General features: G+C 35.3%; 2 protein-coding genes and 1 pseudogene across 3 annotated transcripts; 2 read left to right on the top strand and 1 right to left on the bottom strand.

Annotated features, from left to right (window-relative positions):
• Positions 1–3,219: 3,219 nt before the first annotated feature.
• Positions 3,220–12,851, bottom strand: LOC131914197 (olfactory receptor 143-like). Of its 2 annotated transcripts, XM_059266787.1 has the most exons (2): positions 12,845–12,851; positions 3,220–4,151 (listed from the first exon to the last, which is right to left on the bottom strand). In XM_059266787.1, exons 1-2 carry the CDS (start codon positions 12,849–12,851, stop codon positions 3,220–3,222), a joined length of 939 nt encoding a protein of 312 aa, XP_059122770.1. The 2 variants fall into 2 exon arrangements, with proteins under 2 accessions (XP_059122770.1, XP_059122769.1); XM_059266786.1 differs by lacking the exon at positions 12,845–12,851 and having other exon boundaries at positions 3,220–4,161.
• LOC131914198 (olfactory receptor 143-like) lies at positions 11,637–12,593 on the top strand. The gene has a single exon (XM_059266788.1). The coding sequence runs from the start codon at positions 11,643–11,645 to the stop codon at positions 12,591–12,593; it is 951 nt and encodes a 316-aa protein (XP_059122771.1). The 5' UTR covers positions 11,637–11,642.
• Positions 12,852–23,309: 10,458 nt separating the features above from the next.
• On the top strand, positions 23,310–24,272 carry LOC131914196 (olfactory receptor 143-like; annotated as a pseudogene).
• Positions 24,273–25,767: the final 1,495 nt, after the last annotated feature.

Below are 25,767 nucleotides of genomic sequence, written 5' to 3'. Positions count from 1 at the left end.
AAGGCTAAAGGAGAAATAGCAACAGTTCTACCAATTATAAAGTCTATAAACCAAAACAATATGTGGCCTGAGGAAAAAAATATTTTCAATGGTGCGATAGTGGCAGTTTTATCTTGGTAGTAGGCAACAGCTATCAAATTGAACTGAAAGCCCATTCAATGAAAGGGGATTCATGATCAGTATTATAAACCTAGAAAATTATTCATACCTGAAGCAATCATAAACCCCAAGAGAGAAACTATTACTGTTATTTTCCTGAACCAACATAATTATATTTTAACTGCATTGTAAGTATTTATTCTTTTTAAATTCTTCTCTCATACATTATATCCCAACATTTTTCTCCCTCCACTCCTCCCAGTACCCCCACCTCCCATCTCCCCTAGATCCACTACTCCTCCATTTCCCTCAGAAAAGAGCTACCAATTAAACACGGTAAAACAATTTTCAATAAGACTAAGCACAAACCCTCATATCAAGACTAGACAAGGCAACCCAGGAGGATGAAAAGGATTCAAAGAGAAGTCAAAAGAGTCAGAGACACTCACACTCCCATTCTTAGAAGTCTCACAAGAACAATAAGCTACACAAACATAACATATATGCAGAAGAACTAGCACAGACCCATGCAGGTTCCGTGGTTTGCCACTTTAGTCTCTGTGAGCTTCTATGAGCCCTGCTTAGTTGATTCTGTGAACTGTGTTCCCATATGATGTTCTCACCCCTCTATCTCCTACAATTTAAGTATTTATTCTTTAGCTCATCCTTTATCAAAGAAGTTTTATTTGCAGGAGATGGTGACTATTATAAATATTTGAAACTGGTCAAACACAGAGAAATTTATATCAACCCCAGCTGATACATCTACAGTGCAAGCTCTACACCTAAGACTCAGGAACACTCGTGGTGGAAGGGCTAGAAAGATTGAGAGAGCTGTATCAGAATACCTGTTGATAGATGATATCTTCTAGATATGATAGGAAAGCTGCACCCATAAAATCTCAACAATATAATTTCATAAACAAGACCCATAACGACATCACCTGTTCAACTTTTCAAAATGGGTAGAGAAAATTTCACAAGGCTCCATCCCTAGATGAAGAGCTACATTCAATCAGTGGTTGTTGAGAGGGGAAGAGTCAATAGATTTCAAATGTCATATTTTCCTTGACTGTTAAACCTAAAGATGTTGCCCATTATATTAATGACACATGAGGTACAACAATCAATGTAATTAAGATTTTATTTTAAAATGAATTTAATATGCACTTAACATTTGTTAATAAAGGATTATGAAACAAAGTTTCCAATTTCAATTATGTAAATGGAGATATAATGAGGCACAAATTGGATAAGAAATATAGGTAGACTATGTCTATATTTTTAACAAATACAAATACATTGTCATTAAACATCCACTAATATCAAATGAGTTTATCTTTAAAACTTACCTTGCATCTAATTTCTTGCAATATCAATTTTTAAATTATAATTTTATTTATTTATCTATAACTACTATCAAATTTTAATTGTTTATCCATAACTATTATCAAATGTAGGATGAATAAAATGTTAATCAGTTCATATTTCCAAGTTGATATAAATAATCACACCTGTAAAATCAGTCTATTTGATTTGACAAAACTCAGCCCAGACAACATGTATATAGTTTCTCCACCAGGCTGTACTCTGACTATAACATCACAGTAGACAGGAGAGTACATTCTATTCCTTGACTCATATTGTATATTTGCTAAATTCCAAGGCTTTCTGGAAATGAAACTTTATACAACCTTATCAGTTTCTTTAATAATCATTCTATGCCTTTACTAAACTATGTCTTGTGATCAAAATTTAAACCAAACCATTTTAATAACTTGACTAAATCAAGTACTATAACAAATGAGAACAAAATAAGTATATCTTACGCATTCATACTTTGCTTGGAAAATTAAACTATTTAAATATAAAAACATTATAATGAATATAAATGCATCAATTATCTAATACTAATAATCAGGTTGAATTGAAGTTTTTAACTTGCTCTTTCTTCTAAACCTATGTTACTAATCTACCATTTCAGGTCTTTTCAAACATCATAATTTTCAAGTAGATATGAGAATTATATTTTGAATAATCATTGGTCTCTGACTACTGTATCTCCACTGATGAGTACATTCTCTGAATTCATGCAAGGTTTAGATAGAAAATGACAATGTACTTTCTATACTAGATACATATAAGAAAATTTAGTAGTGCATAATTTTCTATTTATTTTATTATGAATAAATAATTTTACTTTTCAGGAAACACATAACATCTAATAGGCTTCTTAATCTATACATTTTATTACAGAAATATTGACATACTTCACAAAAAGGCTTGAACCAAACATGGCTCCACCATCCCTGAAAGAATGATCAATAATCTAAAGAAAGAAGATGAAATGTCACATTTTAGTTTGCTCTATTCACCTAACTTAAAAATAATGCTATTGTGGGAGCATTTGCTTTTCCCACTTGGCTATTAAAGCCTTGTACTACAGTCCACTTGACTAGACCAACATTCTCATGTTCCCTTATTTAGACCCATAATGAAACAACTCTGAGAAAGGTCTCTATTTCTTCACAACTCTTTCAGTATTTTCTGAATAAATAAATACTATTCTTTTTTACAGTAAACACCTATTTATCTTAGAAGCAATCCACAGCTGATCTTAAGGCTTGGTGATACAATGTTACAGGCTTGGTTTCCTAACTATAATTTCTAGGATTCAAAACAGTGCCATGAATTTATTTTCCTAGAGAAAATATAAAAGATGAAATATAAAATAGTATTATCTTTGGGTATAGGAAATATGTCAGACCAAAGTCTTCATCTGGTACAAGTAGAGTAAAGATCAGGTTAGATAATCTTGAAAGTGCAGAGGAGTCTCTAATCAAGAGTAGGGACATAAAGCTATATAATAGCTGATGATCTGTGCTCGCTCTCTCTCTCTCTCTCTCTCTCTCTCTCTCTCTCTCTCTCTCTCTCTCTCTCTCTCTCTGTGTGTGTGTGTGTGTGTGTGTGTGTGTGTGTGTGTGTGTGTATGAATGGTACAGTAGAAATTCTGACCATAATGTTGAAAGAAAACAAAAGGAAGAATAGAAGTAAGGTAATGAGGGGAAATGAGAAAACCTTACAATGCAGTCAGAGACTATGGCAAACACACCTGTTCACTCAGCTTATGATCATCTTCATGGTTCTCTTTGCAGCAAGCTTGACATCCTTGTTCCTGAGACTGTAAATGAGAGGATTCAGCATGGGCACTACGAGAGTGTAAAACACTGAGAAAAACTTTCCCTGGTCCACAGACTTTGCAGATGCTGGTTTGACATATGTAAGCAGTCCAGAACCATAGAACAGACTAACAGTTACAATGTGAGAACCACAAGTGCCCATGGCTTTGGACCAACTTGTAGCTGATGACATGTGAACAATATTTAAAAGGATGGAAGCATATGAGGTCAAAATAACAAGACCAGATACAATGACAACTATGCAAGCAATAAGAGAACTCACAAGTTCATTGGCATAGGTGCTGCTGCAGGAAAGCTGTAGAAGAGGGAAGATTTCACACATGTAATGGTTGATGATGTTGGAATCACAAAAGCTGAGCCTTATCATACAGCCAGTGTGGGCCATGGCACTCGCAAATCCTATCAAGTAAGACCCAAACATCAGCAGGGAACACATTCTAGGAGACATGAGGATGGTATACATCAAGGGCTTACATATGGCCACATAACGATCATAGGCCATTGCTGTCAACACATAACATTCAGAATTAACAAAAAAGCCAAAGAAAAATAGCTGGGTCATGCATCCTGTATAAGAGATGACACTCTTTTCTGAAACAAATCCCATCAGCATTTTGGGGGTACAGACGAATGAATAACAGAAATCAACAAAGGACAAATTGAACAGAAAAAAGTACATGGGGGTGTGAAGGTGTGAATTCAGACAAATGAGAATCATTAAGCTCAAGTTTCCCATCACAGTGGCTGTATAGTTCAGCAAGAACACAAAAAACAAGGGCAGCTGGAACTCAGGTTGGTCTGTCAAGCCCATAAAAACAAACTCAGTCACCGCAGAGTCATTCTCTACAGCCACTTGCTTCATGGTGTCATCTATAGAAACAGAGATAGCATATGGAATTAACAGGGAAATGTCTTTTAACAGGCAGGGATAGCTGGAGCTGCTGGATTTGCAAGCTCAGTGTTTTGTGAAGACACTACAAGGCATACAAGCATGACAACACAGGTTGATTGCTGAGGAATCCCCGTTTCCTTTTTCCCCAACTATGATGTCTGTCTCTTTCCAGAGAGAATGCCGATGAATCTCTTATTGACTCTAGAACATCATTTTCTCCCTTCTCTTTAGTCTTCAGTAAGAATCGGAGATGAAAGAAGCAATTGTTAAAAAACATCAAAAACCCAGAATTTATAGCCTTGTGACTGAAGGAAAATTATCAAGACAAGATGAGTCAGTGATCAGCTTTGTTACACAGAGATTTCACCACAATTACAATAAATAGATTCTTCCCCAGTGTCCTCAAGTGTCTAAAATCTTTGATGATGAACATGGTAACAACCATCAGTGAAGGTCTGTCTCTAACTCCCTGCAAGGGATACACTGTGGACTGTGACACAGTTTCTGTATGAGATTTTCTTTAGAAAATCCTCTTCACTGGAGAGGGAAAACAGGATCATTTTATGAGACTGTAAGATGCCATCTGGCTAGAGTAAGAACCCATTTCATGTTCCAGAGTTCAGTAAAAATTGTTTAGAATCCTGGAAAATTATTCTCTCCTTTAAGATTTCCTCCCAGGTTTCATGAGTCCCTTGAGTGAGGAAATTACTGAGCCTGTGTTTACATCATCTTCCATATACATAATGTTGGTTCATTTGAGACTCAAAGTTTTTCTCACTTTATAAATCCCTATCAGATTTGACAAAGTACTTTAGAATCTTCATCACAATTGTCTACATACTCTTCAAGTAGAAAATGGAAGTGTATACCACATGCTTCATTAGTACTTTCCAATAAATAACAAGAATTGTATTAACACATTGTAAATAATAGATAAAAATTCTAAACTGTTTTATAAAAATTAGATTGAAAGTATAGATAGTATATGTGTAATATATATATATAAAATTTAAAGCCAGACTTTCCAAATTCCACACATTGAATCTGTAAATAGTTATGCAACTTCCCTGACCTTTATTTATTTATATTTGTACCTGTGTATTTCTCCACATACCTATAAATTGAGACGCATAAGATAAGGCTTGCATTGCACCTCAGTGGCACTACTCTTGTCTTACATATATAAAAGTATAGATGCAATTCCTGTATCACAACAAGTAATATAAGAATAATAGTAGAATAAAATATAAATGTGTAATGTATAAATTAAATGAGATGATTCTCACAATATGTTAGAACTGACATAGATACATAAAAAGCAATTGTTGGGTATTGTTTCACCTTTTCTTATTGCATGTCCTTATTCATGTAAATCAAGTTTCTTATCCTTGGAATTATTGTTATTTGGATTAGACAAGCATTTATTTTGGTGCTATTCTGTGTACCATCGCTGGTCCCTGCCCGTCCCACAGGAATATTATCATTTCTTCCACCACACACACACAGAAGTTGGAACCAATAAAACTTAAGCATTGTTGAATGTTCCATAGTACCATAGTGACTTAAAAAATGAGAGATTACAGTGTGATGCTTTGTCATGTTGAGCAAATTAAACAGAAGAAGAGATACTAATTGGGTTAAGAAGGTATTTTCTTTATCACTTCATATATTTTTTAATTTAAATCCAACTACATATTTTCTTCCTTCCTTATATTCCCTCCCACCCCTTTCATAAACTAAAATTTTTCCTCCACAAATTGCCTTTGGTCATGGCATTTTATCACAGCAATAACCCTAACTAAGACAAGAACCATATGTTCAGTTTACTTCAGGAGTATAGCTGAGGGAACACACTGAACTATATAGAGATAAAAGAAAGCTCCATATTTTAAAAGCCTGCCATAGCCTAGGTGACTATCAAAAACTGCATCCATGGAGCTGTCTGCAAAACTAGCATCCACCTATATAGGTGGGAGAATGAACTCCAGGCAGCTCAGCTGGTAAGTGTCCCTTCTGTAGCAGTTATTTTCTGCTTCTGTGACATTCAGGATGGTCTTGTGACTCTTGTAAGTTTAAGCTTTCCTATACATGTGAGGTTTCTTTGTGTACTCATGAGCCTCCCTACTCCCCCCACCCAGAAGAGAATATTTCAATTCAAAGAAAATGGCTGTGAAACACTCTCACGCATATATTGGTAAATTTTGAGTTATTTTTTTGAGTATCTATGTAAAAGGCAAACAGCTACTCCCTATTGCAGATAGATAAGCAGTCACTCCTGAGTTATCTGTAGTAGGATAATTCTTTCCTTATTTGTATACTCTTGACGACTGGCTTGAAATTAATTGAACACGAGTTCAGGGTTTACTTTGCTCTCCCAGTTCTCTTTCTCTAATTTGTCTACAGGTGTTCCGTAGCACAGTATCCTGACCACTACAGCTTTCTAGTAAATCTTGTAATTTGGAAGTCTGAGTATGGCAACTTTAAATTCTGTTGTGTGTGCGTGTAAATATTTGTATGTACATATGTGTGGGTTCACTTATATGTGTCTGCACCTGCATGTGCAGTCAGAGGTTGACATAGACTATTTTCCTCAAACTTGTCTCTACCTTGTTTGAAGAAGTTAAAGTTCTCTATGACCCAAAGCATATCAGTTAAATAATCAAAGCAATTATCTGAATTACTAATTGCATTGTAGAACTGAGTTATGAAGAGTAAAACTAAATCACAAGTCTTTCACTAAAGAAACATTAAAAGATGATTAGTTTAAAATTCATGAGGTTTTATATAGAGCCATAACAAAAACAATTTCTAAAGTATTTAAAAAACTATCCATGCAATGAATTATAATTATAAATGTAGCCCTTTATTTTTATATATACATTTGGTTGTTTAGTGTGAAAAAACTTGTATTTTTTTAAAAGTTCTTAAAATATGTTTTAAATTAAAACACAACTAATTCCTCCTTTCCTCCCTCCAGCCCTTCCCAGTCCCCACTCTCAAGTTCATAACCTCTTTTTTGTTGATTATTATTGTGACATAGTTTAAAATTAGTATTTAGTGTATATATTCATTTTACAAAGTATTAGGTTTGGCTATAAATTCTTTGTATTTGCTCTAGGAGGTGACTGAGAATTAACTACTGGAAAAAAAAAAATGATAGGGACGTAAGACTTTTCCTGACTGGAAATCACATGTAAAAACTCTGTTCCTTGACTCTGGACGCACTAAGGAGTAAAGGAAGTATATAAAATATCTCCCCATTTTCATGATGATAAGTGCTAAACAGGTAGGTCTTCCTTTCTCTATGCATTCCATCAATCCCACCTCTGCATTATGTGGGTGCTTTTAGCTGATTGCTCACATGGAAAGTTAAGAAAAAAAACAAGTTTTTTCAGGCTGTTATTTAAAGTTCTGTCTTCTGACTGTCTAGTCACTATAGCCAAAGCAATGCAATCTTTGTGTACATGCATATAGACATATATAGAATATTTTAGCAAAATAAAAAATTAGCAAAAAAATAAAATAAATAAAAATTGCCTGGGCTACAGAGCGAGATCCAGGAAAGGCGCAAAGCTACACAGAGAAACCCTGTCTCGAAAAACCAAAAATAAATAAATAAATAAAAATTATTTTCTCAGTGAAAAATAAACAGAAATAGTTACTTCCAAAATTTAAATCAGCATTTGTATCAGTCAAAGTTCTGTAGAGTAACTCAACTTACAGAATTAATCTCTCTTCTCTCTCTCTTTCTCTCTCTCTACATATGTATATATACATATATGTATCAATGTATCTATATACACATCCATCTATTTATCTATCTATCTATCTGTCTGTTTGTGTGTCTGTCTGTCTACCTGGATTTATTAGAGAGAATTACAGACTGTGGTCCAGATTATCCAACAATGGTTGCTTATGTATAGAAGGTCCCAAAATCCAATAACTGTTAGTTCACGAGACTGGATGTCACAGCTGGTCCTCAGTATATATTGGAATCCCAAGAAGAATTAGACTCTAATACCAATGAAGGAATGGACTTACTAGTGAGGGCAGGAGGAAGCAGGCAAAGGGAGCCAGCTTCCCTCTTTCATGTATAGGCTTCTAGCAGAAGGTGTGGCCCAGATTAGAGATGGGTGTTCCCATTTCAAAAGATATGGATTAAAGGTGTGCCATCTCACCTCAAAGATCCAGATTAGAAGTGGATCATTCCACTTGAAATGATCGAATTAAGCGAAAAAATTGTTACATGTGTCTACCCATTTTGGGGGTTTCAGATATTCTAGATGTAGTCAAACTGATAACAAAGAATAGCCATAACAGCATTGAAATTAAGGAAAGTATTGGATGTATAACTGAAAAACTCTAGTGTTAGATAACTTAAGCCATCATGTCCATAGTAACCTATGACCATGGTTTCCCTGGGATCTTGGTGCCGTCTTTCCTCCATCTTTAGGTGCTATCTTCTGGATAGCACAGAAAATCTACATAAGTAGTCTTCAAACATCTTATCTTGATGATGGCCCTAAATTGTTTATATTGTTTTTCTGCCTTTTTGTTTGAACTTTATAAAGTCAATGGGGTCTGAGAAATGGATTAGTGGGGAATGTCATTTGTCACAAAATCTGACAACCTGAGTTTAATCCCTGTGACACACATGATTGAAAAAGACATCTCATTTCTACAAGTTTTTCTGTTTTTCACACATGCATCATGGCTTGTTTGTGCATGAGCACAAACACACCCACTATATAAAAAATGAATTTAATTAAAAAGTGGAAAATGATATGAACACCAAGTGAAGAAGCAGATGAAATGATAAAGGCATGCTGTTGGAGGACAGGGGGAAAACTATCACTTTGTTCTACCATGAGATAACTATCATACATCTTTCTTCTTGGCAGCGTAAGTCATTCAATAATGATATTTAATTGAAAGTATTAACTAAAATCATTCTCTATTAGTCAGAAAATAAATTTTAGTGAACTGCCCTTTATATCAGTGATTAGGCCAACTTTGGTATATTGTTGTGATCCAAACACTCAGAGTATGATTTATTAATGAAATTTGTCCACAAATAATTTTGTTTTTTATCTGTCCCTTTGTTTCTACAATGAATGAAATTTTAATGATCATTTTCATGTCAGTGTTAGTTTGAACGGAGAAAGTACCCTGAGATCACACTTCTATCTGAAGAACTATTGGCAGTTGATGGCTGTGGAAAGAGGAAGTATATCTTCCTTTGAGAAATGGCCACTGATATGCCTTAGGGGATAACCACATACTCATATGCTTACAGACAGGATTAACTGGAATTAGGGGTTATTAATAACAATAAATAAGAGGATGTAAAGCTGGAAGAAAGATGAATTTGGCTCATTAAAGGTATTTGGAGGGATGTAGGAGTGGATTGATACTATGAATAAATGTATAAATGAATAGAACTTTCAAAGGATAAAATATAATATGTCAAAACAACTTTGGTATAAAACAAGACAAATGAAAGAAAGGAGTTACTTTCACATAAAATTGTGTTTTGGAGTTATCTTTCATGGCATTTAAAAATTACTATTAAATATTCAAATAATTTAAAAAAGATAAAGACTTGAAAAATAAAACATGAAGACATTAATATCCATCTATTAAAATGACTAAAATAAGGAAACAGGACAATGCTGAATATTTCAAAGGATAGAAAAATAAAGGTATCAGACATTCTCATTCATTTCTGAGGGGAATGTAAATGATTGGCAGAGAATTTTCTAGTTTCATTCTCAACTGATTTAAAAACACACAGATTATGGTTGACACTTCTTTCTTCACTCTTCCAATTTTCTTTATTCAATATAGTTACCATCTCAGAGTCTCTTTTTCTGATCTCCATTGTTATCAACATAACATTGACAGTGTCTGAAGAAATTTCATTGGCCACAACTGACACATGTGAGTGATGGAGAGGATAGATAGACATGGAATAGAAGGGGCCAGGCATGCTGTTTATTCTTTTCTACACAGGGCAACAGCACCACACTAAAAATGTATTTCATTCAAATGTGACCAAGTTAGAAACTTGATATATCTGAACAAAAATGTGAAAAAAGATAAAGCAACTACCATGTACCAGGGGATTTTCTTGTGTCTACTACCATTCTAATACATCATGTGCACCATTTATATATCAAAACCACAATGTGATAGCTCTTTAATTTTATTTAATACTGTTTATTGTGTTTAACAGAATGTACCCCAGAAAATTTTTAAGCATGAACTTTTGCTCCACACCTCAAGCCCTATTTTCCTGAGTCTATTTTGTAGGCATACATAAGAATATGCAGATATAATTATATATAATCAAGGGACAGCAAAGCCTACAATTTCATAGTTAGGGACTGGAAAGGAGTGAGTATGAACACAGGCTAGTTTGGTAGACTGTTCCTCTCCTTTCAGTGTCTTTGTGGAACTCTTTCGCACAGTATTAGACCATTGGTCTAATGTGTATTACTGTAATCAGAGATGCCCATAGAAAAGTGACAAATGGCAGGTTACATGTCCCTAGACACTCTTCTTGTAGAGTTATACAAAGCATAGAGGAGAAGGACAAAGAGGAACGCCAACAGCTCTGCCAAGGGGACTAGATACTCCTGGTGGGAGATCATAAATTGAGTAGAACTTTGAATCTCAAAAGATACAACGTTAGATCTGTGGTACTGAATGCAAGTGCAAGCTTACTAATTAAGACTCTCAAGGCACAGATCCAGCAGGGAGGAAATCATAAAGAAGAGACTAATTTCTCATGATCGTAATGAATTTCTCAGAAATCTTGACCTTGAAATAGGTATTCTCATTTGAATGAGGCAATGCTTTTGAGGTTTACATAAGATTGCTATTTTATTTTGTGTATGTGAAAATAAATTTGTCAAGAAATTCTCAAACAAAAATTTCCTATGTGACTCTTCTAAGAGTTCCTAAACACCTTTATGCTAATGCCTATAACTTCCTTTATTATTGGATACTTGGTCCTCTCAATACAGAAAGAAGGGAGGCTCTAAGAGCATCAAAAAGAAAGAGGGCTCCAGGTGATGAAGGTAAGCAGAAAATCATCTTTGTCTTGAGTATGTATCATGAAACCGAAAGGTATATAAATTATGAATACTATATAGAAGCTCTTATGTATTGCTTTTATGCAGTTTTAATTGTCATTAAAGACTAAGGAAAGTGATAGAATTACATTAAAGGTTGAGTTGTTTATCAGTATACTTTCTGGGCAAACACACATATTATGGGTATGATAAAGAGGAAATAGATGCTCTTCAGAAATCAACATGAGTAGCTGAGGATCTTTGTATGGCTTATTATGTGTTCCCTCAATCCAAGCTTATAAACAAAATAATTTCATCTTCTCTTTCTGGATTCAAAGAAGAATTTCTTGGTAATGTCACCTTCTATTTTTACAGATGCCACCCATGCAGAAAATGGCTACAGAAAATGACTCTTCAGTGTCTGAGTTTATTCTTCTGGGACTAACAGACCAACCTGAGCTCCAGTGGCCCCTGTTTTTTCTGTTCTTGGTGAACTACACAGCCATAGTGGTGGGTAATTTGAGCTTAATGAGTCTTATCTTCCTGAATTCACATCTTCACACTCCCATGTACTTTTTCCTTTTCAATCTTTCCTTCATTGATTTTTGCTATTCATTTGTTTTTACCCCCAAAATGCTAGTGAGTTTTGTTTCAGAGAAGAATGTCATCCCTTTTACAGGATGCATGACTCAGCTGTTTTTCTTCTGTTTTTTTGCCCATTCTGAGAGTTACGTGCTGACAGTCATGGCCTATGATCGTTACGTGGCTATCTGTAAGCCTTTACTCTATAAGGTTATTATGTTACCTAGGATCTGTTGTCTGCTAATGTTTGGTTCATATTTGATAGGGTTTTCTAGTGCCTTGGTCCTCACAGGCTTAATGATTAGGCTCAACTTTTGTAGTAACAACATCATTAACCACTACATGTGTGACATCTTCCCAGTCCTTCGGATCTCCTGCAGTAACACTTACGTTAATGAGCTCGTGAGTACTGCAGTGGTGGGAACGGCTATCATTTTATGTAGTCTCATAATCTTAGTCTCATATGCTATGATACTTTTCAATATCATTCATATGTCCTCAGGTAAGGGTTGGTCCAAAGCCTTGGGCACTTGTGGGTCTCACATTGTAACCGTTAGTTTCTTCTATGGATCTGGGCTGCTTGCTTATGTCAAACCATCATCTGCTGAGACTGTGGGCCAGGGAAAATTTTTCTCAGTGTTTTATACATTTTTGGTGCCCATGCTGAATCCTCTCATTTACAGTCTCCGGAACAAAGATGTCAAACTTGCTGTGAAGAAAACCTTAAAGAGAATCACAAGTTAATTAAACCAATGGCACTTCTCATAGCTTGTCCCCATTTGTTTTCAGTGTCTTTTTCATTACATGTCTTTCATTCTTTTTCCTTTTCCTCATATTTCTACAACATCAACACAATATCTACTACCCATCTTTTTTCTTCTCAACATGAATTGTAAATCTGTTTGTGACTTTTTGGGGGCTTGATACCCTTATATTTAAGCTGGTGTTCATTATCCATGTCAGACTAAGACCCTGTTGGGCTATACAATCTCAACTATGCATTATTTGTAATAAATATCTTCCTCACTTTTTGGAAAACATTTTTAGAACTATTCCCTGATTTGACAGTCTTATTACCTATAGATGTATTTTTAAAAAGTAAAGGTGACAAAAATTGTGGGTGTGGCAGAACTGCCAAAGTACCAGCAATTTCTCAGTGTCTTTTTGTGAATAGTTCTTATTCTAGACTTTTAGTTTCAAACCTAGTATGGAATTCCATAATTTATTTGAGTAAGGTTTTATTTTTATAGCTATTTGAGTATGTATTAGACATCTGCCCAATGTCTCAAATCCATCATTTCTGATAGTACATTAACATATTTATATTTTGTTATGAATTTAAGTAAAAGAGTTGCTTTCTTTTCCCTGACACTGGAATTATATCTATGATATAGTTCCTAAGAACCTCTTATTTTCTTGACTATGGACAAAGAATAAAGGGTCATGGTAATGTTTGGTTATTTTCTTTATTACCTCAAATGGATACTGTGATGTAAAAAAATAAAAATAAAATGGAGGAATCAACTTACTCCTTAAAAACATTACCTGCTGGGTTTAATGCTTAGGGATATAGTCGTTACATGCTCTTGTTTGTTAGTTCAACTCCGAAGAGCAAAAGAAACCTCTACTTACACTTCTGTCTCTCTGTATCTCTCTACACATCTATAATTTAGATAAATAAATGGCTGTGTAAATTTTGTAAAGCCATACAATGGATGATGCAAAGCACAATTTAGTACTCATTGTGTATCATATGAAGAGATGAATGGGGACAGGGATAGAAGAGACATCTTAGTGGACAAAGTAACATGCAGTTCTTGAAGAAGACCTAGATTTGGTTTCCAGCACCGATCTACAACATACCCCAAAATTGTCTGTAAGTACAGTTCAAGGGGACCCAATGCCCTCTCTGGGCCTTCATGAGTGCCAGACATGTATGTGGCATACATATATACATGCAAGCAAAACCACATGAAAAAAAAAATAAAAGAAAAGCAAGAAATGCATAGGAAAGAAACAGAATTCTGAAGAAACAGAGTGAACTTCAGGAGAATTATTCCCAATGATTGCAAGATGGAGATTGTATCAGAATCTGAACTAACACAGAGATTGAGGGTTCTATAAGAATGTGAACTACTATAGAGATTGGGGGTTGTGTTAAAATATAGATGACTATTGTAGAGAATATATTTATAAGGATTTGAAATATAAATGAAAAGTTACACACATTCCTATAAGAGCCTCACATTGAAGTCCTGCAGGTACAGTGAGTGTCAAAATATTTCATGTTGTCTTTTCCATTTGTGATTCTTTTTTCTGGTATGATGGAACTGAGGAATTTGGTTAAGCCTTTCTGGTGAGGCATGTCACTATTCCCAAAGTTAAATATGTACTTTAAGAAGTCTGTTACATGTTATATCTTTATTTGGCCAGAAAACAATTTATTCATAAAATACAGAAATGAGAATTTGCATTATATCACACTTTTTCTTCTTCTACTGTATCTGCATGAATGAGTTAAGCGCAGATGATTCTCAGTGAATGTTGTGACTTTTCCTAGGAAAGCAATAATAAAGTCTATTTACTCCAGATGAGGAACAAACAGTGGACCAAAGAAATAACATTGTACAAGTCTGGCTTGGTGACACTCTGAGTATTTGGGGGTTATCTATGTAGGTGGGCCTAGGCAGGACACTGGCGGGAGTATGGGGGATGCATAGGCAGGTGCCTCACAGAAGAAGCCACAGAAGCATGGTGACTGATTAAAGCCACCTCACTGAGGCTCGCTGTCTAACTTGCAGTCAGTGCCCTACATTCTGCTTTCTCCCAGAAATTGTTTAGTGCTAATGTGTCCTCTGGACACTGCCTTGTCAGTATGGTGAGTTATGTGAGCTTACAGAATATGATGAACTTCTTGCAAGAGGGAATGCTTCAATTTTGAGGAATAGCTACACAATATTTAATATGTCCTATGTATGATACAATGAATCTTTAAACTGTTATTTTTATAATGATAATTGAAAAATTCTAAGAGATTTTGTTTACAAATATGTGGTTAGACCAAAAAAAAGCCTGTTAAAAATGTTAAATCGACCTAACTTATATTCGTTGTCCAAGAAAGTTAAGCACTTACATTTACTTTAATATTGAATAGATTACTAAAATGTTCAATTTTGCAGGTGTCAACTACTGTTCTTCCGTTTTATTCATTACAGTGCCTGACTAAATGGAGTTGAAATTTTTTCAGAAACACATATATTAATAAGCAAACAATGTTTATTAAAACACAGAATAAGATGTATAAAACTCATATCTATAAAGCTTTCATACGTCACCAAAATGTGAATGTGAGTTACAAACATATAAATTGTGGTTTGAGTTTTATATTGCAGTCAGCATAATAGCCTGGTACAGAGCAAATCAGCAATTAGCCTAGATCAGTTCTGTGAAGTAAAATTTGAATTTCTAATTACTTATATTTTCCTGAGAAAATTTAATGACTTACTCTTTTAACAAAATATATTTTAATATTTATTCTTAAAGTACTGGCCAATAATTTTTTAAAGTAACATAAACATATTGCTAGCTAATACAAGCTTATTTGATAATAAAAAAGTTTTGTTATGTTATATATGTATTTGTTAAATTATGTGTATATCTATACACATTGCTTATATTATCCTGACATCATAGGTTCTTCAAATATATTACTGAAGTTAGGAAAGCTCATTCCATTAAATTTATATTAACATATACCAGATTCATATTGAATCTCTTCCACACAAATGCGTAATTACATTGACTCATGAAAATTCAGTATCATCAACATAAAGGCAATATACATATGTTGAGCTGTCAAAGAAAATATGAAACTAAAATGTCTCAGAAACAACACTTTCATGCCCAAAAAGGTGCCTGTTTACCCACCTAGTTCATTTCATCTCCCTAAGTAATTGAATGTTCATGGTTTCTTGATTTGCTGCATTCATCAAAAGTTTAAAATGTTTTTCTCTGCAGTTCTCACCCTTACTTGTTCATAAATAAGCATCAGAACAGAGCCTGGCCACAACAGCATGTGTTTAGATGAAGAGGTGTGAGCCCAGGCCAGTCATATGTTACCTGGCACATTTGGCATTTTAGTATTGGTCGCTCTGGCAGATAACTGCCTAGAAAGGAGTATCATGGGGTCAAGAGTATGGAGGCCTGATGTGCCAGCACTCCATAGTTCTGTCAGGAGCAAGAATGAGGATAAAATGGCATTGCCTACTCTGTCATAACAGCTTAAGCAAAGACTCATCCTACACTGGGACAGCAGCTGTGGTGGTTATGGAAGAGGATGTCTGTGACTACAGTACAAAGTCCCTTAGCTTGATTCAGGTGCTCAAGGATCGTCAGCCTCATGTGCTGTCTTTGTGGTGGTGGTGTGCCATGTCAGGAGTCTTAATGGTTAACTCTCTTGAAAGAAAAATGTAACTTTTTCTCCTTTGATAGTACTTCTGTTCGATTCTAACTGACATAGTTCTTCAGTGGCCTCAGAAATAGTTGTATTTTGGGTATTCCTATTCTGAAAATGTTTTGTGCTAACCAGGTGGATTTTGCATGCATGAGATTTCAGAAATACTTGAAATCGATTTTAAATTGTCCAAAGTTAAATGTGCCAAAAGAACAAATGTTTAAATGTGATTTGACTTCAATGTTTTAAATGATTGTAAACAATACTTGATATGCCAGTGTGGTGTTTCCCATCTATGAATGTAGTTATATAGAGCTTGTCTTTCTGTGTCCATTGATGACTTCTAACTGAGGATAGAATGATGATTGCCAAAGTAAGGAAGAGGCACTTAGAAGGGAGAACTGAGGCCCTAGCCAAAACGTACCGTTTATTTGAGAAAGAATACATTTTATTGTATTGCAAACCAGGCAACTGTAGTCAATAATCCTGGTTTTTCTCTCTCCTCACTCTCTTTCTTCTTGTCTCTCCCTCTTTCATTTCCTTCCTGTTGTTTCATACCTTCCTTTCTGTCTTTGAAACAACACCCACCTCATTTCTATTCAGATGCTATACAACAGTCTTGAGGTGACACACTTTTTCATAGTAAAGTAGACTCTGCATATATTTGTTTATTGCTGCCAGAATTTTTGTTTGAACGCTTGTAAATTCACCTTAGTTGCATGTTCACAGTTAAGTCTGCCACTATTTATTGATGTTCACAGAAGTCACAAAACACTTGGGTCAGCTTCAAACAACTTGATCATTCAAGACAGACAGCATGAACTTCAAGTTCTTATCTCTTTACATCTCTAAAATCTCATAGAGCCTGTGTGAAGGAAGCTGAAGGGCTGTACACAGTGCTGGCTGTGTCATAGCCCTAACCTTAGGAACCCTCTTTGTAAGGGGCTATTGTAAAAACACCCCAAATTTTTAACCTTCAGAAATTTCCTTTCTTTTTCCTCAAACAAATCCATTCGTTTTCTAGGAGGAAATTCTATCTCTGTTTTCTCAAGGTTACTTACTGCATATTCTTGGAAAGATAGCTCAAAACAAAGCTGTTAATTTTTCATTGTGAGATATGTAGAATTGAATAATTACTTCCCGATGATAACCAGACCAGATAAAAATAATGCCAGCTTATATTTAAGAATTCCTTTCTGTTCATTAGCCATCATTTAGGCTGCATTTTGCTTACTTCTAATGTTACCTAAAATATGGGCTAATGTGGTAAATAAGTTTCATAATGCTATGAAAAATTATGCATTAGAGATATCATTTACATGTTTAAAAAGGTCCCTGTCTCTCAATTTGTCTTTGTATTCTGTCTTATGTAAATATATTTTGTTAGTAAAATTGTGTTTAGTTTTAGCTCTTTACAATAGAGATTATTTCACTTTCTATACTTTATGTTCATTCATCTATGGATAAATAATCATAATAATACATAAATACACACACACACACACACACACACACACACACACACATTGGAACACAGTCAAGGAATGAGGTTGTGCAAGGGGAATTCTGAGTGCTTGTGAGAAAACTCCAAGAAAACAAAACAAGATTCTTGTGACCACAGTTTCTTCAGCAACACAAAATTTTTCTTGGAATATGCTTTTGTGCTTGCCCCAGATGTGGTAGACAGGAGTCAGTTTACCTCAGCTGTTGTTATTCATGTGTCTCTATGGAAAAAAAAATGTTTTTGCCACATGTAGCTTGTCCTTGTGATTGAATACCTTATTCATATGATTCTTCTTAATTCTCAGAATATAAATTGCCAGATGCTCTGAATAAAGTTGGCTATTGCATGAGACTTTTGTCTGCCTCATTTTGAGACTCTGCTCTCCCAGGTTCCCACTGAAACTAGAACAGAAAACACACAAACACACACACAAAAAAAAAAACTGAACTAGGGTGGCATGTTCATAAAATATAAGAATTAAAGAAACTAAGGCAGAAGAATCATAATTTGAAAGCCAGCCTGGCACACATAATGAATTCCAGGCCAGGCTGGATGACACAGTGATACCTTATCTCAGTAGCAAAGCAATGTAAACAATAACAAACAAACAAAAACAAAAAAGCATCCACAGAAAGAAAATGTGACTAAGAACATTGTTGGTAAACTTTAAATGTAAAGTAGCTTTGTAATCCCAGCACTAGAGAGGGAAGGGTATAGTATAAGAGTCTTGAATTTGCAGACTACCTGGGCAACCTGGTAAAATCATGTTTGAAGTAGTTAATAAATGAATAAAAATAGAAGTTTCAATCAGCTGTTTAAAGGTAAAGCATGATACAGTTATAGTCCAGAAATAGGTACACATTTTCATCAGTAATTAAGAATTTAGTTTACTTAGGTATATTACATAATCCAAGGAAAATTATTGCTCAAATAGTTGTGGGATTATTGTATCAGCAATTGTCTCTTTCTTGGAAGGTCAGTATTATAGCACACTTAGCCTATAGCTAAATGAATTTGATAAATTTTTTCTTCCAAAAGTTTATTTTGCATTTTCTGGTATTATAAATTATAGCCAATAAGGAGGAATCTTCCAGTGCAACTAACTTGATTTCTTTGCCATGTGTCCAAATTGTGTTATGCAGTTAACAAAGGGATTCTACTATCTAGCTCTGGTGGGCAACCAAGAGCAATTGAACATGCTCTATTAATTGGGAGGCCTCTGTATATAGCTCATATAGAGGTATCTCATGTCGGGAACTTGGGTTCTTGTTGAAATGCTATGACTTCTGTATACAGCAAAACTGTATTTTGATTTTTTCTGTTCATTTAAAATATGAATATATTTTAACTCCATAAATTTTTCCTTCTTATGAATTTCCTTGCATAATGGTTTGAATAAATTAACAATCAAATTTCATGGAATTTGAGATAAAATTTGCCATGTGTATGAATTAAAATTATTCATGAAAACATTGAGACCAAGAAAACGAATGAAGATTCAGGCTTGGTCATCATGGCTGGTGATGGAAATGGTAAAAAAAAATTCCTTGCAATATTTGACAGGGTTCAAGGGTCAAAAGTTTCCATAGGAAGAGAAAACATCTAAATTTTTATCTGATTTTATCTATGTGTCTTCTTTTTCTGTTTTTGTGTCAATAAATAAACATGAAACAGTGGGGCATGCTGGCCCATGCCTTCAATCCCAGCACTTGAGAGACAGTGGCAGGAATATCTCTGAGCTCAAGACCAGCCTGGTCGAAAGAACAAGTTCCAGGACAGGCAAGGCTGTTACATGGTGAAACCCTGTCTTGAAACAAAACAAAGAACAAACAGCAACAAAAATATCCAAAAAAACAACAACAACAACAAAAAAGAAATATAAAATAAAACACTTAATGACAGAGAGTACTTTAAAATGCATATCTGATGAGAAGCGTCTATGTACAAAAAGTAAGTAACACTAAAACCTCAATCACAAAGAAACAAAACAGTAAGACATGGGCAGAAATCTAAATAGCCATATCAGCAAAAAAAAAAAAAAAAATATGGGCATGGAACATCAGCATTTGAAAAAAAAAGTAAACTGTATTTAAAATTAGGAAATTATAGAATTAAACACTTCAATATATTATATCCATCAGGATGACTAACATAAAAAAATCCTAATACAAAAATTCCCTAACAGTGAAAAGAATCTAGAATGATGAAAACTTTCATTTGCTTTTTATGAGATTTTAGAATGAGAGACATTTTGGAAGACAGAGTGATTTTTTTAATTGAAAAATTTTCTATAGACATTATATTTTGACCATGTTGATCCCCTCCAGAAATTCTTCCCATATCCTTCCCACCTTCCTATCCACCCAAGTTGATTCTCTCTTCTCCAAAAATTCCAAACCGAATCAAACTAAACCAAACACAAGTACAAACAGAAACAAAAAGAAAAATAACAAAACAAATCCTCTTCTTATTTTACAGTCCATTTGCTCCTAGATATTTGTATTGACTGGTTTGAAAATAAACGTGAGGACAGAAAACTTGCACGTGAATGTAGCAGCTTTACTCATGGTTGCCAACACCATCAAGATATTCCTCAAAAAGTGGGTCCATAAACAATCTGTAGTACATTCCATATAAGGGAATTGGAAGAAATTAGCTACTAGGGCTTGTAGAAACGTGAAGGAGTCTTAAGTACACATTGCTAAGTGAAAAACTCAGTCTGCATAGGCTGGACACCAGTGAATTCAGTGGCGCTACCATGTGGAGTAGCTAAACTCCCAGTGACATGCAAATGTCAATGATTGCTAGAGATTAGGAAAAGCAGAGAAAAAACAGCGGAAACACTGAGATTCTAGGGCCAGGGGCCGCTTCTGAATGATGTTGTGGTGCTGTATGCAGGATGCCATGCATTTTCAAACCTTGGAGAATCCTGTAGCACAAGAATGCATCTTCTTCTTGAGGTTCTCTATTAGCATATACTGACTGTGTAAATTAATGGTCTTCAGGATGGAATTTTAATGGATGTAAATAAAGTACTTTCACCATCTTTGTCCCCACCCCACCCTCTCGTGAACTGAGCTTCTGCACGGAACAGGAACCATGGTATCTCTCTGAATCTAACATTTCAGTTGACTTGATCTGCATTTCCAAGCTGTTTCCTTCAATTTTCAGAATTTAGTTCTATCATGCATCCACAATCTATTTTCTTTATCCACTCATTGAGTTCTATACTTCTATACTGGTTCCATAACTTGACTACAATGAAGAATTTCAAAGAACATGGGTGTGCAGGTGAGGCTTTTGGACACCAGGAGTTACATAACAAGATCACATGGTGGCTCTATTTTAAGCTCTCCTGGAGGAATCTCCACTCTCATTTCCATAGAATCTGAACCACTTTAATTTCCACCAATTCTATATAAGGGTAACTTTCCCTCAATATCCTAGCCAGTTGTTTTTTTTTGTTTGTTTGTTTTTTGTTTTGTTTTGTTTTGTTTGGCAGACCTTTTCTGAATGAAGTGAGATAGAATCTCGATGTGTGTTTTTTTTAATTCTTTTTTGTTTTTCTATTTTCTTCCTCTGGCACAAAATTCATACAAATCCACCTGTTTCCAGGATTACAGACATGAGACTCCATGTATGGCTTCAATGTATTTGATTTATATATTTCCTGATGGCTAAGAAGAGAGTATTTTTTCATATATCTATTTCATATATTTTCATATATATTTCCATATATCTAATATTTTCATATATTTTATATAGAGCTATTTGCAAGTCTTTATTAAAGATTAGCTTTTCAATTCATTTGCTCATTGATTATTTTGCTTATTTACTTTTTGCAAAAAAGTATCAAAGTAAGGATGTTGTGTATACTAGGCAAGCAGTCTTTCAGAGTGCTTCAATCCCAGCTCATACTTGCCCATATCAATTTGCTGATAGAATTTTTTTCTACTTTGTTTTTTAATACTTTATATATTTTGGATATTTACATATTGTCAGATAAATAGCTGGCAAATTTTTTCCTTCTATTCTGAATGCTGTCTCTTTATCAATTATTTTTATTGTGCAGATGCTTTTTAGTTTTATGTGATTTCATTCATTATTTCAATTGTTTTCTGTACTCTTAGAATCTTATTCAGAATATTATTTGCTGTGTCCAGATCTTGAAGAATTTTCCTCTAGTGATTTTGAATTTCAGGTTTTATTTTAAGGACCTTGGTGCCTTTTTGAATTGGCTTTTGTACAGAGTATGAGATGGGAATCCAGTTCCATCTTCTACATGTGGATATCCAGTTTTCCCAGCAGCATTTCTCGAAGAAGCTGTCTTCATCACTACAAAATTAGAGCCATTTTGGTGAAACTTAGAGGACCACTGATGTGTGCACCAGTCTATCTTTTATGAATTGTACTACATAGCTACACAGAGGAATATGGAGCTATCAATATAAATAAGGTTGGAGGGAGTTATATAACCTTTTGGCAGCTTTATAGATAGAAAATTTACAACATGGATTTAAACTCAGAAGGACTTAAAGTGACTTCTCTATTATTTAATCTGTTATTTAAAAATTTTCCTCCATTGAATGTTAAAGTATTGCATATTTGTTAATGAAATCACAAAGGATTGTAGGTTTTTCCATTAGAAATGGAAAAATATTTATATCATTGGTTTTCCTTTAGTAGATTTGTTCTTACACAGTGGAAAAATTCCCAAAGGACAACACACAACTCTGCCCTGGGAACTAGGTACTCCTGGAGGGAAATTACAAATTGAGTACAACTTTGAATCCCCAAAGATTCAACATTAGGTCTATGGTATCTATTATAAATAGGCTCAAAAATTTCTACCATCAAGGGGATCATGCAACCTGGGAGGAAATCATAAAGGTGAGAATAATTTTCTGTGCTGGTCCATTTAATGGACTATAATTTGAGTGAGGTGATGTTTGTAGCTTCATATTTTTTTCTGTCATGTAGGTAAGTAGGAAAACCTATATAAATTCTCAAGTATAAATTGTGTCATTTTGCCAGTGTACTGGTTTTAGAAGGTCAGAGGTGGATCTGCTCTGATTCTGATGAATGTTAACTCATTTATCATCAGAAATTGGGAAGAAAGAGCTCTTGTACTTCAACAGCAGTGAAGCATCTTGAATAAAGGTAAGCCCTGAATCACCCATGTTTTTATAATTTCCATTGAAATACAAAGCAATATAAATCACGGGATTCAGAACAAGCTACAGGATTACTTCTTTTAACCCAAATCATTCATTAGTAGATGCTAAACAATGGGGAAATCATCAGCAATATTCCTATCAGCATTACCTCAGAAAAGAGTCACTCATTGTGGATGGGGGATTGAAAAAATGTGGTATTTATGTTCTGTGGATGCCTTGCTGTTTTTCCTTAGACAACCCTGAGATCTTAAACAATAAACTCCAGCTCGCTCGCTCTCTGGGGTCATGATGCAGCAGTCCTTGTTAAGGTCACCTGGTTCTGACTGATGTTCCTACAGATGCTACATATGAAGCAAATGGATACGGAGAATGACTCTTCAGTGACTGAGTTCATTCTTGTGGGATTAACAGACCAGCCTGAGTTCCAGCTGCCCCTCTTTGTCCTGTTCTTGGTGAACTACACAGCCACTGTGGTGGGAAACTTGAGTTTAATGAGTCTCATCTGTCTGAATTCACATCTTCACACACCAATGTACTTTTTTATCCTCAACTTGTCCTTCATTGACTTCTGTTATTCATTTGTTTTTACCCCCAAAATGCTGATGAGCTTTGTTTCAGAAAACAACACCATCTCCTTCACAGGATGCATGGCTCAACTATTTTTTTTCTGACTTTTTGTTAACTCTGAGTGCTATGTGCTGACAGCCATGGCCTATGATAGGTATGTGGCCATCTGTAGGCCCCTTCTGTACACAGTAGTCATGTCTCCCAGGACTTGTTCCCTGCTAATGCTTGCATCACACTTAATGGGGCTTTCTACTGCCGTTGTCCACACAGGATGTATTATCAGGCTTAGGTTTTGTGATTCCAAAGTCATCAATCACTACATGTGTGATACATTCCCCCTCCTTGAGCTCTCCTGTGGTAGCAGCCATGCCAGTGAGCTTGTGAGTTCTGTTTCTGTGGCTGTAGTCGTTGTTGTATCTAGCCTCATTATTGTATCCTCCTACACTTTGATTCTTGTTAATGTAATTCATTTGTCGTCATCTAAGGGTTGGTCCAAAGCCGTGAGCACATGTAGTTCTCACATAATAACTGTTGCCCTCTTCTACGGATTTGGTCTGCTCGCTCACATCAAACCATCATCGGCAGAGTCCGTGGTTCAGAGGAAATTTTTTTCAGTAGTTTACACTTTTGTGCTGCCTTTGCTGAACCCCCTCATTTACAGCCTCAGGAACAAGGATGTCAAACTTGCGGTGAAGAGAACACTGAAGAGAATCACAGTCTAAGTGAACAAGTGGGGTTGTTGACATCATCCATGTCTCCAATTTGGATCTTTCTCTTCACTTCTCTTTCCTATCAACTTCCTTCTGTGATTCACTTTCCATCTCTTCATTTTTCTTTCTATAATATTTTTAAAGTAGAAAAGGAATATTTTTACTCTAATATCTTTTCTTCTTTCCCCATGAAATGCAGTTATATTTTGTATTTCCATGTATACAGTGGAGTTACAAATTCATGGTCTGGAGACCTGTATTTTGAGAGTGTGACTCCAACTTACTCCTGTATCCTGTATGAGATAGAGACCCTGGGATGATACCTTTTCATATTTTTCCATTATTTATTTATTTAAAGAATTTCAATTATGAGTATTATATACATCATTTGTAACAGACTTTCCTCCCTCAAACTCCTCCTGTGTTTCCCCAACCCTGTCTCCAATTCATGACCTCTGAATTAAGTTAATATAGATGCACATATAACAGTATAGATTTGTATATATATTTAGTTTAGTTGGTGTTACTTGTGCTTATGTACTTTATGGCAACTGTTCAGGATCAGATAACCTATCAGAGAGCTCATTCCTGGAAAAGACTGAGTTCTCCTTTTCTCAGCAGCTTTTATTGCCTATAGCTCTTCATCTGGGGGTGGGACCTTATGAGGTTTCCCCTATTCACACTGACATGACAACTGTTGTTATTGTTGTTGTTGTGAAGGTCTTATTTAGGTAGCCATATTTTTTGAGATTTCATGGGTACAATTCCCTGTCATATATAGAGGACACTATCTCACAGCAGACATCCTGGTCTTCTGAATCTTACAGTCTTTTCAACCCTCATCCATGGTGTCCTCTGAGTCTAAGGTGTAAGAATTATAGTGAGTAATGTATTCTTTGAGGATGAGTAACCCATGACCATTTGTTCTCTGAATTTTGGTCAACTGTAGATTTCTGTAATGGTCTCCATCTGCTACAAAACAAAGTGTCTTTAATGATTGAAAGCTATACTTATCTGTGGGTATGAGTATTTTGAATGTAGTGAGAAATTATACAGGTTTGGGAAATGGACAGCAGCAGGTTCTCCTCTAGGGTCCATAGAGCCACCAGCCATGGTTATTTGGTTAGGTTTACAGTATCAGGCAACAATTCCCTCCTACTATGCAAGCTTGAAGACACTTAGACAACTGTTGGTTGCTGTAGGACTGATAAGTGCCATCATTGCACCCGTGGGGATATCGTGCAATGGTGGTCATTGTTGTCATTCATGGGCTTTAGGCTGGGCAGGACTCTTGATTGTTTCCCCTTTTGTTGGCTTGCATAACACCCTTAGATACTGTGGGAGCCGGTCCCCACGAAATCTTCAGTGCCAGGCATGGAAGCCTTCGAGTTGTTGTGCGAGGGAGTTGAAGAAACTCCCCCCAATAATTTAGGCTATTTCTGTGGTCCTTGGTTGCCCCCCAAACCCCCACGCCAGGATTTCAAGGCAAAACCTTATTGCTGAAGAT

The sequence above is a fragment of the Peromyscus eremicus genome, chromosome 7, assembly GCF_949786415.1.
Source record: "Peromyscus eremicus chromosome 7, PerEre_H2_v1, whole genome shotgun sequence".
NCBI classification, from domain to species: domain Eukaryota; kingdom Metazoa; phylum Chordata; class Mammalia; order Rodentia; family Cricetidae; genus Peromyscus; species Peromyscus eremicus.
This window is presented reverse-complemented; position numbering and strand designations above follow the sequence as displayed.